The sequence below is a fragment of the Rhagoletis pomonella genome, unplaced genomic scaffold, assembly GCF_013731165.1.
Source record: "Rhagoletis pomonella isolate Grant_MI unplaced genomic scaffold, Rhpom_1.0 Rhpom_scaffold_00001, whole genome shotgun sequence".
Taxonomy (NCBI): Eukaryota; Metazoa; Arthropoda; class Insecta; order Diptera; family Tephritidae; genus Rhagoletis; species Rhagoletis pomonella.
The window spans coordinates 13,969,630-13,987,992 of record NW_023458555.1 but is presented as its reverse complement, the minus strand read 5'-3'; the positions used below and the strand labels follow the sequence as shown (position 1 = coordinate 13,987,992).

Genomic DNA, 18,363 nt, shown 5'->3' with positions numbered 1-18,363 from the left:
CTTTTTAGTTTAATTTAATTTTTTAACACAGAAATAAATTATTTTCAAACCCATTTCGATTGATACCCATCTTTTGGCAATCCATTTAACTGATTGAATAATTTTAATTAATTTTTTTCAACAGGTAGCAACCCTCTTCTGACACCCTAAAAAAATTCTAAATGCTCAAACTAAATATTTCCCCTTTGTTTGATACATATATTTTAAAATGTCAAGTACATAACTTGTATATAATTAAACTAATTTCGACTTTCAAAACAGGCATTGTTATAAATATTTCAAGTTTCTTATGAATTAAGTTGAATTTTATTTTTTAAATTCGTGACAACCCTCCTAAATATAATTCAAAAAAAGGATTTTAAACCCGTTTCCATTGATAAGCATGTTTTGCAAATTCATTTAACTTATTAAATAATTCAAATTCAACCTTTTAACCTGTTGGCAACCCTTAAACCCATCAAGAATATTTTAAATTGTCGAACTGAAGATTTCTTAAAATTCTTTCATCTGACACCTATTTTTAATATTTCATATAACTTGCGTATAAAATAATTTCATTCGACTTCTCAAATAGGTGGTAACCCTCTTTAAAATTTTTTCAAACTACTACCTTCGTAAGCCTCTTTTTTTTACACCCATATGGCAATACCTTATTCACTTACCGAATGCTTTAAATTGAAATTGAATATTTTTTAAACATAAGGCAACTCCCCTACACGTAGTTAAAATATAAAGCCTTTTATCGCCATTTCGGTCGATACCCTTATCTATCGATATGTAACAATCGATTTAACTTTTTAAATAATTTCAGCTTCATTTCTTAACAGGTGGCAACACGGCTGATTGTTGTACCCCTCATAGTACATTTTGAGCTCTATTAAAGCTGTCATGTATAGAAGCGGAAACTCAGTGTTGGTTTTTTTTTTCATGAGAATGAGTGTAAATAGCAAAAGTGATCGTCCAGCAACGCGAAGATATCGGAACACCGCAAAGCTGGTTTCGCAAGAGGCGAACGGCATTTTCCCCACCTGGCTCTTATACTTGGTCAAGAGGCATCCAAACCATTCTGCATGTTGTGGAGCTGGTTTGTAACCCAATTACGGCTTTCATGGGTTGAGATTTCATAAAGGTGATAACTGGAATTATTTCGTAGAGAATAATAGATATACACTGGCTGTAAAGACAGTGGTAACTTTGAAGCATAAGTTATCAATACCATCGCCAAAAGCCATCATTGAACAATTTCGGCATAGGACGCAGCTTTCTGTCAGCTATTTCAGCCTGACATGCATAAAATTGGATATAAATTCCAGACAGTTGGTATAAATACTCATACAGCAAAAGAAAGGCGATGGCGTGGCCATTCGCGCCAACTACCGCGGGATCAGCCTTCTAAGCATAGGTTACAAGGTCCATAGACCAGGTATTCACAATGCGCCAAATCTTGGAAAAGGCCCGCGAGAAAAGGTTCGACACTCACCACATATTTTTCGACCTCAAAGCCGCTTTCGATATTACTAAAATGGGTTGCCTATATACGGTGATGTCTGAATTCGGCATCCCCGCGAAACTAATGCAGAGTTGGGGAAGACCTCTCCGAGCCGTTTGACACCAAACGAGGTTTCAGACAGGACACCTCCCTCTCACGCAACTTCTTTTATTTGATGTTGGAGAAGATAATACTAGCTGCAAAACTGAATTTGGTAATTTATAATTTAATGCAATTTTATCCTCGATAAGAATGTTCTAATCAAAATCGTTTGTATATTGAATTCCACAAATCTAAGGCCATTCTCCGATTCCCCCGAGAAATTCAAATTCCACCGAAATCGTTGAATTTTTCCCGGTTGGCATCACTGCTTTGGACTGAGCAGGCAATTCAGGAGTAAAGTCCTCTCTCGACGTACGAAAACCACGCTCTATAAGTCTATACTAAGTGGATAAGGACATGGGCATCGCTTTTTATGTTTTGAAAACAAACTACAAATGTCGAAATTGATTAATTAAAAAAATTATTAGTTATTATTTTGTTTTTGATCACCAAAATTTAATTGCAACTCCATTGCCTCAGTTTTTATAGCTCTTAGTTTCCACGCGAACATTAAGTCGACTGTCAACTGACGGTAATTCAATTAATTGCTTTCTTTTAAAGATTAATTACATTCGAGTAAATAAAGTAGCAAATAACAGAAGTAAGTAATGAGAAACTGAAAGAATGAGTTAATACGAAGCGACAACAAATGGCCAATGACCAGTCGCAGCCAGTTAAAGCAGCTTTACGGATATACATTTCAGCAGTCCGCTCAACTCTTTCAAAAGTGCAGCAAATCCTTATTGACAACTTAATATCTCAATAGTACAGCTATAGATGAATAGGTAAATGGCTAGGGAAGATTAGAGTGATGTGCGGAGCCGAGGTAAAAAGTTTTCGTTGGCATGGCTGAGCTGCAATGGAATGGGCCGCCAGCTAAGTAAGTAAATAAGTAAATGAAGTGCTTGCGAACTGAGTGAATGATGTCGCCGCCTTAATAAATTACTTGATCACGTGCCGAATGGCGGCTTTGCCAATTCAAATAGTAACAACAAAATGTGGGTAGTCAAAAAGACATATATTCATTATTGTTTTTGCAGTTCCAGGTTAGTCCTGTCGCAATTCGCCACTCTCCATACACTCCATTTGTTGTCGAGTAAATATTTTGACAATTAGCGGTCAATCGTGTTTGTGAGTTCATCAATAACAACAACAACAATTAATTTCTAAATAGACTATAACAAAAACAAATACATTCCGAGCGGCCACATCTTCTGCGGGTGCACGCTTGTCCTTTTTCGTAATTGTCGCCGCACATCCTGTAGCGTTGCTGCTGCACGGTCGTTCGCTCTTTTGCAAATCTACGGCACGTGGCGCTTGTGTGCCGCTTAATTTTCAAAGTCAATAAAAATTACAACCAAAATTTTTCGTTACCAGTAGAAGTTTTCCTTCGACATATGCCGGCTTCCCGTTCTTCACTTCCCCTCCCTTTTTTGATCTTAACCGCTTAATGTTTCCTTAATTTACTTCGAACTTTCGTTTACTTAAAAGCGGAGCTCATTAGAAAAATGTTTTCTATTCGGAATGATCCTTTGGAATTTGCACCCACGCATGGAAACGCTTGCAACCTCCGCTACCTGCGCTGAAAATGCGACAAAGTAGTTTTTTTTTTATTTGAACTACAAGCATACATTCTCTTTGGAGTTTCCATTTTGATCGGTAGCTAGCCCGACAATAGCATAAATATTTACAATTTTGATACGATTTTAATGTGTTCGCCACGCGGCCGTGCGTCCTGTTTTTATCGCTTCCTTTCTCGTTCGGACCGTCTCACTCACTGTCAGTTGTTTGCTTGTTTGTTTCGAGGCGTGTGTCGCTTGGTCGCTAAGTGTAAGTGTTCCTTGCATATGAGTCTGTGTGTGTGTGTGTGTGTGCTCAAAAATGTCCTTTATAATTCACTGTTTGCCCTCTGCCGTTTACCTTATCCTTGCACTCGCCTGTTGTTTGCCGTTTTGTTTGTTTGTTTACTTTGTGTTTTGGTCATTTATTCCCCGTAATTCTCCACTCCGGCAAAGAGTTAATGGTCCAGAACGTGTATGTGAATGACCTTTGCAACCAGCTGGTCAGAGGTCAAAGTATTAATTCACTCGTGGATTAATCTGCAAGTTTTTGTTATCAGATATATTTCAGTAGTTTGAGCTAATTTGTTTCGGAATTATTTTATGTTGAATACTCGTGGCTTGGTTCTTAAGAACTTTTCTTTGTATAAGGAACTCACAAAATGTATTCATTTAATAAATAAAAGCAGCTCAAGAAAGTTTACGTTAATCTACCTGGCTATTGATCTCTTTATCGAAAATCCAGTTGCTACCAACGCAATCAGATTGTTGGATTTTGAGTACTAAAAAGAAAGACCATTCCAGCCCAATACCATCCTAGACTTTCATCTGGTATAAGAGCACTGCCCATCCACTATATATTATACCAAAAAATGCAAAAATGTATTTTTCACCTCTGTACTTCCACATGTATCATACTTGCTCTTTCCTTTAGGTAGGTGTTATATTCTTTTGGGGAGCATCTCTTTAACCTTCAAATGACAACAGGGATGTTCGCTAGGGATGAAGCGATACTATGCAGGTATCGATATCTTTACTTGGAAGTAGTATTGTAAGAAAGTATCGGTACTCGTATCAGTACTTTTGGCTATGAAGGTATTTTGTATGAACTGGATTAAATTTTATGTTTTTAATAAATTATTCATCCTCGGCAAATCCTAAACTCCGAATAATAAAAGTTAATAGTGAAGAAAATGAAAATAAATAAAACACATAACCCTAGAACCGTGAGTTGGGCACTCGTGAATGTCGGGGGTTTGGGAAGTCCAATTTAATTTTTTTTCATAGTCATATATGTATATTGTACATTGGTTACAAAATTGCTGTAAAAAAGCAACGGATTTTATATGGTGACTTTTTAGAAAGTTTAAATTTCCATACGAAATTTCTGGGCTGGACTACTTTGAATGTTTTAGTTTTTTCTAAGGTAACTATTTTTTTTTTCATGCACGCTTTTCACCCTACTCCGTTGTCCTTTGCTTCTTTTTATACCTTTCATGAGCATGAAATGGTATTATAACTTTGATCCGATGTTTGTAAGTACCAGAATTAGAATAGATAGACCCATTAAAATGTATACCTAAATGTCCCTCTGTCCGTCTGTCTGTCTGTCCGTCTGTCTGTCTGTCTGTTTGTATGCAATCTAGTCTCTCAGTTTTCGAGATATCCGGATGAAATTTGGTAGGTTGGTGTATTTTTATAATGTATTAATCATTTGTCGGAACCGTAAGAATCGAACCACTATAACATATAGCTCTCATACAACTGATTGTTCAGATATGAGATTCTTTTTTATAACTTTTCCATATTTTTATATTTTTGGAAAATAATGTGTATGCACTATTTAACTCTGGAGAATTAGTTTAGTGAAGGGATAAAAAAATTCCATTTATCGATACTTTAAAATATTACTTTTGGCCAGCAAATAGTAGCTGCCAGACCCATAGTTCGTTGTTGAAAAATAGACGAGAAACAATTTGGGTATTCAGGTTTGTATCCCAACATGTTTTGTATAGAAAAAATGCGTTACACCAAAAAATGGTTTGCAATCAATAGTATTTTATAGTCACTTCAAGCTCGCACTAAAAACTTTTAAAATTATACGCAAAATGAGAGTTTAAAATTCCGACATACATAGTTAGGTTAGATAAAATGTCGGGTCCCTAATTTTATTTTCGCTACCGTATGTAAATTGAGAATTCAAATTTTTTTATTTCATTCACAATGCAGACACTATCGCCTTTTAAGAGAAAACACGGCCTAAATTAAATTATTTTCTTAGCTTCAAAGTGGGGGTACTAGTTCATGTCACTTACCTTGAAAGTAACTTTTTGTTCTTAAATAACTAACAGACAGCCTTAAAATGCTCAGTCGATCCAATTTGCTGAGAATATTCTGTTCGAATGGCAGCAACGAGGCCAACAAATCCAATTCGGCGTTGAGGCGTTCGCGATGACGTTTCGATGGATTACTTTTGGTGACGCCATCCTTGGGCGGCGGCTTTAAACTGGAAAAGAAGAAGAAACAGAAAATATTTAAATATAGAATTTTGTAGGAAGTTAAGTGGAAAAATGAGAAGGCCAACAAAACTACGTAAAATTTTTACAAAAAAAAAAAACGAATTAAGGACACGTGGATTGGAAAAATTGATTATAAGTTACGAACGCTTCATAGACAATCAATATAAGTACATACATATAAAAGAATGCAGTTTATTTCAGAACTTTTCAATCCACATAATAATTTAAGAGGGTGTTCCCAGTATATATGTAAATACATACATAATTATGTATTTATGTTTTTGTAAGTATTATTGAAAAATTCAAACTTTCAGTTGCGCATGAAGCGCCCACAAATACAACTTGCCTACGGAAGTAAGAATACATGATGATGATAATAACACGGAAACCCCCACATGTGTTTGATTCCATTTTCTCTGCGTCATTGCCCTCGATTACCCGCTGAAACAATAACAAAAAAAAAGTTGAAACAAAAGAAAATTGAACAGCAGCAGATGACGCGTGCAATATGGTCAAAGAAGATCAACGAACGAAAGGACGACGCACCCCAATGGGAGTGAGTGCCGGGCAGAGTAGCGTACATAATTAATAATTACATTTATTACCGTCATCGATTACCGGCAAGAAAGAAAAGGTCATTCAGCAAAGTTACCGCATGGTATTTGGAATTTCTGCCGCAATAAGTTTGGTTGGCTGATTGGTTCATTACTTACCAGCACCGAAAAGGATAAGAGGATTTTAATTTCTGTAAATCGCACAATTTTGCTGAGCAACCCCCGAAAATAGCTTAGAAGATGAGCTAACAAACAACGCTGCCAACAACACAAATAACAACAACTGAACTGACAGCGCAGCAGCAAAGTGGCGTACATAGCACAGCAGAGTAGACCACATCACAGCCCAGGGGTTAAAATCGATTAGCCATGCCCACTTGATCCCATAATTATACAAATGCCATTAGGGGGGTGGTGTGCCGCATGAGAAAGCGAAAAAAAAAACAAAGCAGCTTGAAAAGTGGAAATAAACAAGAAGAAAGTAAGTGCTCGATTAGATAGTGCAGTTAGCTAGATGAACACTAAGAAATAAATGAGGATAAAACCCACGGTCCGTTGGCAGGAGGAAATACATGCTATGTAGCTACATGCCTGCATTGGCTTGGTTGTGGCATTAAGTTTTCGAAAAAAAAAATACCACGGTGAAGCCAGTGTAAAAAACATAGCGAGAACAATTCAAAGAAAAATTTTGGAAAAACCATATCCAAGCGACTGGCGACAGTTCAGCACAATTACTGAATTAATGGTGAAAGAGCTAAAAGTCCTAAACACAGCTTGGCTGACAATGAAAATGAAAGTATGCTGACCAATTATTTTCGTTCCTCAGCTTAGAAGCCAGTACAGCAGCCTAATAAATGAGTAGCTGAAGGTGGGATTTCACGAGAAAACTTCCAATCTCGCTATACCATTGAGATTGATGCCGTACTTGAAAAGTTCAGTTCTAGCAGACGTAGTGCAGAAATATTCCCTACTACCTATTGGGAGTAGCGTAGGTATTGAATTTTGTATTCGGCACCAACATTGGAGTTAACTCAGGGACTATTTCTAGTTTACTGACACAAAATATTTCGATAAATATCCATAATTATATGGGTTAAAATATCAAAAAATATATCGATAAAAATATCGATAAATATACCAATAAATATATCATAAAATTATCGATGAATATATAGACAAAATTACCAAAATATCGATAAATATATCAATAAATATGTATATTGAAGATCGATAAATACAACGAAAATTCCGAAAAAGGTCCGAAAATTTGGAAAGAGTCTCGAGAATCCCAAAATAGTCTTGAAAATCCTGATTTAGTCCTGAGAATCTCTACAATCCCGAAATAGTTCCTAAATTGAGGTGTGGTGAGTTTAGATAAGGTGTGGTGAGAACGGATGTGATGAGTTAGGTTGTAGTGAGTTAAGCTTTGGTGAATTTAGATGTGGTAGGAAGAAGTATGGTGAGTTTGTGTGCGGTGAGTTGATTTGAGGTGACGTGAAGTGAGTCGCGGTAAGGTAAATTGAGGTGAGTGTAAGGTAAGGTGTTAGCTTTTTAAATTTCACCTAATTCATAAAGTATTGAGTTTGAAAGTATTTAGCCATCCAATAAATACCTTGGTACTTTAGTGAACGTAACTTGGATCTCCTACTAGAGTATTTGACGCTTGCTCAATAATTTACTTTTTTTTTGGATTTTAGAATCTAGCAGCTTCTAAATACCTTAGCTTATTTTACTTGAATATTTAAGCATCTCAAAATGCTAAGTATTTAAATATTTAGTACCCAAACGAAAGCAACATTTTTTTTTTATTTGTGGTGCCTTTTTTAAAGGCTGTGTACGATATGTCTCCGAGTGGGAATAAGAAAATCTTCATGATCTCCCTCTCTCAACTTAATCTAACGAAAGTTGAACTCCTGTTGGTATCAGATGCTATGAGTGTAACTCTCGGTGTGCACTTCAGGATGCCACATAAGCCTGAAAAAAAAGCAACACGACTTCCAATGATTGGCTCTACTCGCGTCACAGAATCAATAAGAACGGTTCTGGAGTCGCTTCTAGAATGTACTCCCCTGAACAGAGTTTCAGCTGCGAATACTATCACACAGGTGTCTTGGAAAATATCTCAATTTTGGAGACATTAAGGCTTCCGGCACTAGTTTTTCTGGGAACCCGGAACGTGGTTTCTAAAGGAACGACGTGACCGCTGAAGTGGCGGAAGAAGGCCCATTATCTGTTATTGTGCACTAAGGTAGTCCTCTTCGAGACTTACGACTGCATGTACTTGCGGAAGTTTTACCGCTATGAATTTTATTTGGAAATGCACCAAGCAATTTTTCTTATTAAATTTAAAAAAAAAATCCCCATCATTTATACAAAACCTAGCCATAAAAATAATTATTTCGAAAACGGTTCTTAAATTCCAATTACACACAAACTTATGAAATTTAGATAGAGAAATCCGTAATGAAGTATACGTGACGGAATGTATTGGTTGATTGTGGGTTTCAAGAGCACTTCGGGCAGCACAACAGACACCGAAATATATTTCAAGAAAGTAGCAAATGAAAACAATTTATTTAATTAAATGAAAAAACGTGAGCGAACGAAAATAATACCATTGAATTGAATTGAAACAAAAATACCAAATCTGTAGTGGAACATTTCACGAAGGAATTAAAGGCTGAAAACATTAAATTGATACTTAGCAGCAACTAAAGTGAGGTAAAAGACAATAATTGGCAAATGAATGGGCGAAAGGAGAGAGATTAGATAATTTTTGAGCGAAGAAACATATAAAAGTAATAAGCGAAAATTATAGCGAAGTAAAAGTGAAGTTAAAGGTAATTGCAGGGCAACCAACAGCTGATTAGGCTGTAGAGAAACCGTTAGCTAATTGAGAGTATGCTATGTTTGGAAAAGGCGCTGAGTTAAAGTGGAATGAAACAAGATTTGAGATTTCAAATTTAATGCTCGGTTTCACCAATCAGTTTAAAAATTTTTCAGACTGTTAAAATAAATTTTTAAATTGATTGATGCAATCGGGCATAAATGTGTACATGAAAAAAAATATCTAATTTTAAAAATTTCACAGCCAAAATATTTTTAGCGCACTTTCCAATCATTAGTGCTGTCGATTGCTTTTCATCTAATTTACTCGTATCTATGATTCATTTAATTTTTAATAGCAAATGGCTTCTATGCTGAACTTTTGTTCTTTTATTTTTAATTATTTTTTTTTTATTTCATTCACTTCATTCCGACATATTTTCAACACCATACAGCGCCTGCCACTCCTAACATCACAGTTTGTTGTTAATAATTCTTACAATATTTTCGACCAAAAAAACACTCCTCCGCTACGTCACTGCACTAAACTCACCCACTCGCTCTCACAACACTGTTACCCACCATAACTTCCCCTTTCGCTCTACCTACTGCTCGTTCGCACGGCGCTGTGCACCGTTACTGCAGTCTGCGGCATAAATAATTTACTACTAAATTAAGGTTTGTTTCACAAAAATACAAAAACAAAAACGAAAGCAAAAACAAAAACAAAAAAAACAAAAATTGGGGGCATTGCGGCTCATTTTTATTTCGGGGGTTGTATAAAATGTATAATTTTCTTATTATCTATAAAACCTCGACGCGAACAACAAAAACGAAAATCTACAACAACAAGCCAAAGGAACCATAAAAACCTCAAAACTACTATGTATGTACGTATATATGTATGTGTGTTGGTAACTTAAATGTGGAATTGTTTCCAACAGCCAAACAAAGGAATCGCACAAGAAAGTATTTAGGAATTGAAGGACAGAACAACAAAAAACTTGCGAATCGTTTTGTAAATGCATTCATACATATAAATCTACATACATACATACATTATACGAATGTTTGACTGAATCTATGTATATGAATAAATAAGTAAGTACATATGTATGTATGTATGTTTTCAGTGGCGGAACCACCGATTTTTTGGAGGCAGAGATTTTAGTTGAATATTTTTAAGATATTAGTTTATCTATTTATGGATGCCGATCCCCCTAACTCTGGCGTTTCAGCAAGCAAAACGTTTTCCCTATCGAGGCCACAAGACATCGCAGGAGACGCTCGAGTATCTAGAACTCAAGAGACTTGAGCTCGACGGCGGAAGCAAGAGTAACATAAGGCTCTCTGACTTGCACCAGCAAAAATGGGACACCCGGCATCGGCTGCAATTGTATAATCCGGAAACTCTATGAGTTATCTTCGATTGCTTTTCCTCCTTCTCCGCCAACACAACCGCAATTCCAACAAAGCTCATAGTCGCAACATGGTCCTCAAATCGTTTACGGGCAGCACTTGGGGCAAAGGCAAAAACGTTGTTTGCAAAATACAAGGCAATCATACGGCTGGCTGCGCCTACTTGGTTACAGGAGATCTCATAAATGCAGTGGACGAAGCAGAAGACGAGGTGGAACACCGTACCCTGAAAAATCAAGGATTGTCTTCTGATTTCCCTCTAACACCAACCCATTGAGCACTCAATGCTCCCAGTCAGGAAGTATTCGAACGGACGCTTTCATCAGGCGGTGTCTCCTCCTAGGCACGTCCGAAGGCATCTCGTCGAATTAACGGACGCTATTTAGACGCATATTACCCAACCATTGGACCTGACGGCGTATCGACAAGCCACAATTGACATTCACAGAGGAGTCCATGAACATGTGCTGAGACTATCGCTCGGTGAATGCCGTTATTGACGACAAATCACTAATCATAACCGACGAAGAGTTCCAGAGTCGACTGAGCTCGTATTTATCCAGACCCCAAGATATGTATGTATGTACCTGGCATGCGTTCGGCTTGTGAAGACTTTCCTCACGACATCAACCACCTTTTCACCTGCCCACTTAAACCCAGTCAGTTAACACCATTTTCCCTTAGGTCCCACCCGTTGGAACAGTACGTTGTCTGGACTGACAAAGTTTAGGTAAATGATCTAAAAGTAGCGCTGAGGTACGTAATTTGGGACCTCTCCATTGATGATATTACTAATTTCTACATTACAGATTTCCGATTACGAAAGCTGGTGGCGCTTAGCAGGAAGGCTCGACTCGAGATCCGAGTGCACACACTGATACCAACAGAGGAGGTGAGTTCTAGCTCCAGCTTATTATAAGCAAAGATCTGTGCATTACTTAGTCGCCATTAGTGGCCAACGTTTGTCACCGAAAATAGACAGGATCCTCAACAACAATATGCGTAGAGGGTGTCATCGGTGCCTGAACTTAGAATTATCAAGCTTTTGCAGGAAGCGGACGAACCCCGATACACATACATATGTACTTACTGGCAAGAATATAGAGAAATGTTATGCTGTTACCTTACCTAGAAACACCGTGTCGGAAAGCGGTGTACAGGAAATTCAAACTCAGGGTACTGGGAGGAATACTCAGCTGATCTAACGAAATACACCAACGAAATTAAGGAGGCTAAAATAGAGATTTCCTGCCTCTTCTGAGAAGGCATCTCCAAAACTTCAGCAGTCACGCGGCTTCACAAAGCATACCCGAGTGGATCCGTGCAATTTAAACTCGTGTCTGAGCTATCAGACAGCTTACCATGCAGTTTGCGAAGGCCCATAACTTAGAAACGCAGCCAGAAGCCTGGAAAACCACTCAGCGTCCGACTTACAACTGGCCTCTGCCATTCACCTATCAGTCATTCAGATATGCGATAAGTTTTTCTGAGCGCTTAAAGGCATTCGGCCAGCATAGTTGCCAACTTGGTGCTTTAAGCACTAGATTTAGTGCTTTTTGAAAATTAAAACGCCAAAAAAAATTGTTTAGTGCCTAGTGCTTTTTTTAGTGCTCTTCTTCTGAACTGAAATTTCTCATAGATAATTAAAACATGAAATAATTTGAAATATTTAAAGCTGTAGCAGCACTGAATTTAAAAGAGTCTTCATTAATTTTTTCGTTTGTTGCGATTCGATTTTTCTTTCTTTAAATATACCAGTTTTAATCTGCAGTACCTACTACGGTATTACTTCGTTAGCATGAGAAAAAGTTTTAATATATTAGTAAATATTATTTATTTTTTTTTTTTACTTTTTTTAAATACAAACTGTTATGAAAAAAGTATTTTTGGTAAAAAAAATTAGTGCTTTTAGTACGGTGAAACGCTTTTTTCCCCCAAGTTTTGGCGCTTTGCGAAACTCAGAAGTTGGCAACACAGTCGGCCAGTCATGCTATAGCGTCCTCGGTGTAGATCCCAATACTATGTATTAAGGAGGAGCTCAAAGAGGAGAGGAACACATTGAGACAACTTTAATGGCGAAGCTTAGTCGGCTTGCGGCAGATAAAGTGTTTAAAGAAGATACTCTCCTTTGAAGATGTATCGAATCTGCCTGCATAAAGAGAAAATTAGGATACTAACAGGTATTTCTCCAGGGCATTACAGTCTAACAGAGCATGTGAATGAGCTGGAGATACGGTGAAACTACCTCTGTCTCGATTAAGAAGTACTGAGTGTGACGCCGTCAACAGAAGACGTGAGGGAAGTCGTGTGGCCACAGTTTGATAGCATTTTTCATGTCGCGACACCGCCACAGAACTAAGCATCGGTCAAACAACAGTTTTGAACCATTTACTGCTGGTTAGCGTCAGAAGGTTGACTCTTCCAAGTGCTATTTTGAAGCAAGCAGATGTTCCAGCCAGTATGAAACCCAGGAAGTGCGACGCTTAGTCTGTCTGTCATTCATAACTACAAACAAATACGCTAGAGACTACTTAAGTTCCTTGATGTTCCACCCCTGCAGACAAAAAAAAATATCTCCCCGCAATAAAAAAAAATGTAAGAAAAACTTACGAAAAGAATGGCAAATTTTTGTGAATAAGTAGCAACGTAGCTGCCTGACAACGAAGGACTCATTGGTGAGTGAATTTCATAGAGAATGTCAGTCAGAAGTTTTGCGGAGGATGGGACGGTGTTTGGTAGAAGTTGCAATCGCAAAACAACTTTAAGAAGCAGCTGTAGAAAAAAATGTGGCAGCAACTTTCCACTAAATATTTATGTGACTAAAAAAAGGCCAAAAAAGAAAGTAGGAAAGCAAAAACAACAAAGTAGTAAAGAAGCAAGGATAACGCCAGCGTTACCACAACTTAGGACAGAATCTGCCATGCACATGCATACATATGTACATATATACCAGACATTATAAAGTACATAAGTGTATCAAAATCCGGCTGCCTTTCCCCGCTTCGTCCGTCGCATTCCGCCTAGTTAAATGGCTTTCGAAAGCTCCCAACCAGCCAGCCCAGCCAATCCATTTGCCATTTAGAGCGCGTCGGCAAGACGGCTGACTGACTGAATGGCTGGCTGGCGCTTTTCTTATGACGAAGACAAGCGTCGAGGAGAAAAACGAATATGTAATATTCTTTATTTTCATTGTACGATTTTTCTACATCCTACATTTGCGCCACAATCCAGCGAATTTCTCGAATTCTTCGCTTTCATTTCGCCGACCAGTGATATACTTGATTGTGGGATTTTTTTTTTCGAGCTGCTACAAATTTCCTTTGCTATGAGTATTTATTGTAGTATTTTTTCTTTAGCTTTTGTTAATTCTTTTGTTTGCTTCTTTTTTGCTGACCATAATAAAATGATTTGCTTTTAGAGAAATTACATGGCCGTAGTGACTAAAAATAGACGAGCGCGAGAACAACTGGTTCTATGCAGACTTCGAATGTATGTATGTTTGTACATATATTCACTCATATAGATACATATGTAGATATTAGTATAATGTTCCATGTTATAGCGCGCTTGTCTGATTGTAATGATATCATTTCAACATTAGCAACACTGTTCGCCTTTGAATGACGCTCTAAAAGAATCGGCCACTCCTCAAAATGACTCCCCTGCGATTATTACAAATATTCGAATGAATTGGAAAGTTTGGAGTTTATTGTGAAATAAATGGTGGTTAGAGCAAATTTAAATGATTTAGAGTAATAAGAGAGGAGTGCTTTAAGAATCAATCCAGCGAAGGAAAATGCTCCAACAATAAATAAAAATGTATTGACTGGGAAACGAGACTAAGGCTAAGTTGCTCATTTAAATTAAAGACTTAAGTCCGAATTCGCAAGTTGGTTGACATTTCTAACCTCAAAAAAAAATTCGACGATTATCCAATTTTGAATTTCTGCCATCAGGTTCGGCTTCATAGACCTATATAAAATATGTAAAAACCTCTACGCCGGGCGAAAGTTTAATCTGTGGGATCATGTCTTAAATAGAAATTTAACTCGAAAGCGTTACATAAATTTGTAGAAGAAAAAGTCGGATTTGCATTGAAAATTCAAACCGGCAATGTGGCTAATGTTCTCAACAATAAATTGATGTCGGCGAAATTCTCTACAAGACAGCTATTTTGCCTCTAGGCCTAGCAGCGACACTGGTCGTCAGATTACTTCCCAACATTTCTTGATCTATTATATGTATAGAGTTATCTAAATTCTCTGCCTATAGATTCTCACAATGTCTCTACCTGAAACTCGTAATCTTTGCCTTAATTTCAAGAAAGTCTGCCATTTTTGTCGAAGCTTCATAAAGTTTTGTAGATTTAGTGAATGTAGCCCTAGTTCTTGAACTCATGTGGATGAAGGGAAGCTGCGGTATTCAAAGCAACAAATTGGTTGAGAAGTTGGCGAATTGGGCGCGTTTGATTTTATTTGTTCTGCGGCCATTTCATTTTTAGTAGATTGTGGAGGTACAACGCATTTGTGCCATGCATTAGCGCACACAAGGGGTGGGTTTTGGGGTTCAAACCCCCCCCTAAAGCTAGTAACCTCAAATACAATCTGTATCTTAAAGCTAAGAATCCAGCTCTCAAGGAAATTATAAGAAATATTTATTATAATTTCTGTTGCTTGAAAAAGCGCTTTGCTTTTGCTGTAAATTTTCATTAGGGAATAAATATACGAGCATTTTTTTTCTTGAGAGCTGCAAACTGATTTAAGAAATTTTGGTATAAGAAAATTTCTTTTCCATTTCTCGTCCGTCCTTTTATATGAATTTTTCGTTTTTCTTGAGGATTCAGTTAATTTTTTCGGTATTTGAAATATTAAAAAAATTTAGCAATCGTGCAAAATCACCATCTCTATCGAAAACCAGAAATCGAAAAAATGAACATAGAAGTGCAAAAATTCCTGGAATCAATAAATTTAATTTTACTGCCACGTTTTTAAAATTTTTTATTAGGTACTTTTGAAAGTTGAGCGCATCTTGAGTTTAAAGAACTTTTTATTAAACGAGCAGTTTTTAAGGAAAGAACACAACCGACTTCAATTCTCATATACAAATTTAGGGGTACCGTTAATTTCTTCATGATCCAATCATCGGATCTCTAAAACAAATTACGGGACGACTATCGACGACTATTACGGGACGGTACTATCTTTCTAATAAAAAAAGGATTATTGAAATCGGTTCACGTGGTCCAAAGTTATGTATTCCGGCGAATTGAAAACCTCCCCTTTTTTTGAAGTCGGTTAAAAGTGTTTGAGTTCTGGTAATCTTATGTAAATAAAGTGCAGTTTACGAATTTTAAAACGTTTATTTATTTATTACATACTGTGCATAAAACTTGCATAAATGTATTTTAAAGAGGGTATTATCTGAAGAAAATTTTCAGTATTTTCCGGTGATATATTTTCAGAAATATAAAACCCCCCCTAAAATATATTCCTGGGTGCGCCCCTGGTGCCATGGCGGCAGTCGGGAGAGGATCACCTTAGGGCGATGAACTCTAACTTCTCTTGTGGTGTTTGCTAGTAGATTCCTTACTAACGGATATGCAAAACTTCTTTCGCCTCAGCTTACGCGGATAATTTTTGTGAACTAGCGTCAGCTAACCCTACCAGGAAGGTATGTATAAAAATAAGCAGGACCTGACTTTGCAACCCCAGCAAGACAACCAACGTTTGGTTCATGCGGTAAATAAAAGAAGCCCTATAAAAGACTTTCCGAGGAAGTAAAATCGTGCGTCGAAACTTTGCGGATAGTGTCGGACAACCTTTTAGGTCTCAGACGGCTATGATGGTTCTTTGCAAACACATATCTTTTCCGTTGCAAAATGGAGCGAGCTTGAGCTCCTTTGCGTATCAGGATACTGTGGTATTCTTGTATGTCTTTTGTTTATTTCATGCTTCATATTTTATTATAAAATTCTAGATCATTATAAAATAAACTGCATATAGATCAACACTTCAAACTTCGACTTCAATTCTCATATAAAAATTTAAGAATACCGTTCATTTCTTTATGATCCAATGATCCGATCTAAACCAAATTAGTATGGGGCCACCTCAGAAGTACCAAAATATATTCCGACGAATAGATAACCGCCCCCTTTTTTTGAAGTCGGTTAAAAATTCAAAGACCGTCCTAAAAATTTTCCAAAAACTTTGTAAAAAATTTTGAAATTTGGTTGAAAATTTTTTAAATTTTTAAAATTTTTGTACAAAGTTTGAAATAAGCATCTATATATGTACATGCAGTTTATTATATATAAGTATATAACGAGCTAGACTTTAAAAAAAAAAATTAAGCATTAAATAAAGGAAAGTATATAGATATATATAAAACGAAAATTGGTTTAAACTATTATATATTATATTATTTCAGCCACTAGTGTACATAAATGTGTAGCACTTCAAAAGTGAATGACACATTACGAGTCTAAATTACTATATCAATTAAAGTTAATTACAATAATAATGGGACAAAGGAAAAACAAATGTAAGAAACCAGACATATGTACACACATATGTACAAACATCAAAAGAACAGCTGACGAACTGACCAAGTTGACAAAAAAATGCGCCTACAATTTTGATATGAGGACAATTATTGAAATGTAGATACTTCTAACCTCTTACCAACATTCCTTAGTCTAAATTAAAGGTTCAATTAAAAAGTTTTAAATGTATTATTTATTATGGAAGGCTAATGAAAAGTACAAAATAATTGCTATTTACACTAAAACACCTCTTGAACACTTTCGAGGAGGTTTGTAGTATTTGTAGCAGTAATCAAACTGATGAAATATTCAAAACTGCACTATTTTTAATAAAAAATTCATGAAGGACTATCGCTTGAATGCGCATGCACATACATACACACACATATATGTATAATACGAGTATTTAGCACTTTTAATTTTGTTTGTGCAAAAAAGTTTATTACTGCCGCCTTTACCGTTTGTAAAATGATATTTTAAACATTTCTCATTCTCTTTTCATTTTCATCTTTTTGTTTCCGCATAAATTATGCTTCATAAAATCATCAAAAAAAATGGTGTAGTTTTTTGGAAAAAATTTCCGCGAATCGCTTGAAAGCGCCGCTTGTGAATTTTATTGTGCGTGCAATAAAAGCTGACCAACAAAAAAAAAAGCTAAATGCAATTTTAGTGCTAAATATTCGTAAGCAACCATATGCATGTGTACATATGTATGTATGTGTGTAAGTATGCATTAATTTTTGGCATAAACAACCCAGACCACTTTGCGTCAATTATATGCCATAAACACTATAATAACGTTTGTCTGCATTAGGCTTAAATTGTGCCGACTTAATTTTGATTTCAAATTCTATAATTTACTTAGATACATATGTTTGAATGTATGTTTACTTATGTGCATGCTCATATGTACATACATATACAGTATGCGTCTACATACATAAGATAATATTTTATTAGGTGAAAACATTCGTGTGTTAGAACGCTGGTACTAAACTTAAATTTTATCTTCATAGAATGCTCAATAGACCGTACCCGAAAAAAGTTCGCCGAACACCAAGGAGTCTAAAGTATTTCTGCAAAAAAAAAATTTAGAAAAAATTTTTTTTCGTGATACACGTATCTTCGGCAATTGGATCTTAGAGTATGATATACCGATGTTCCTGTTTCGAGGAGAAAATATTTTTGTTGCAAAGTTCATGATGTACCACCCTAATGTCAGTATATTGAACCTCCCCAAAAAATCATTAAAAATTTGCTAATGAAGTATTTAGATTATTATAATAGATTTATTAAAAAAATTAAATCCTGAAAGTAACTTCTTTTTATTTATTTTTTTTTAATATGCAAA

At 36.3% G+C, this 18,363-nt stretch overlaps 1 protein-coding gene across 1 annotated transcript in view; it reads right to left on the bottom strand.

Moving 5' to 3' along the window:
• The window catches only part of LOC118736558 (neuronal PAS domain-containing protein 2-like), a gene marked incomplete in the record, with an annotated part of 114,047 nt that overhangs the window by 62,571 nt on the left and 33,113 nt on the right, over nucleotides 1–18,363 (bottom strand). Inside the window, 1 exon segment of the mRNA XM_036466641.1 lies at nucleotides 5,466–5,656. Within this exon segment, the coding sequence (XP_036322534.1) occupies nucleotides 5,466–5,656 (191 nt within the window).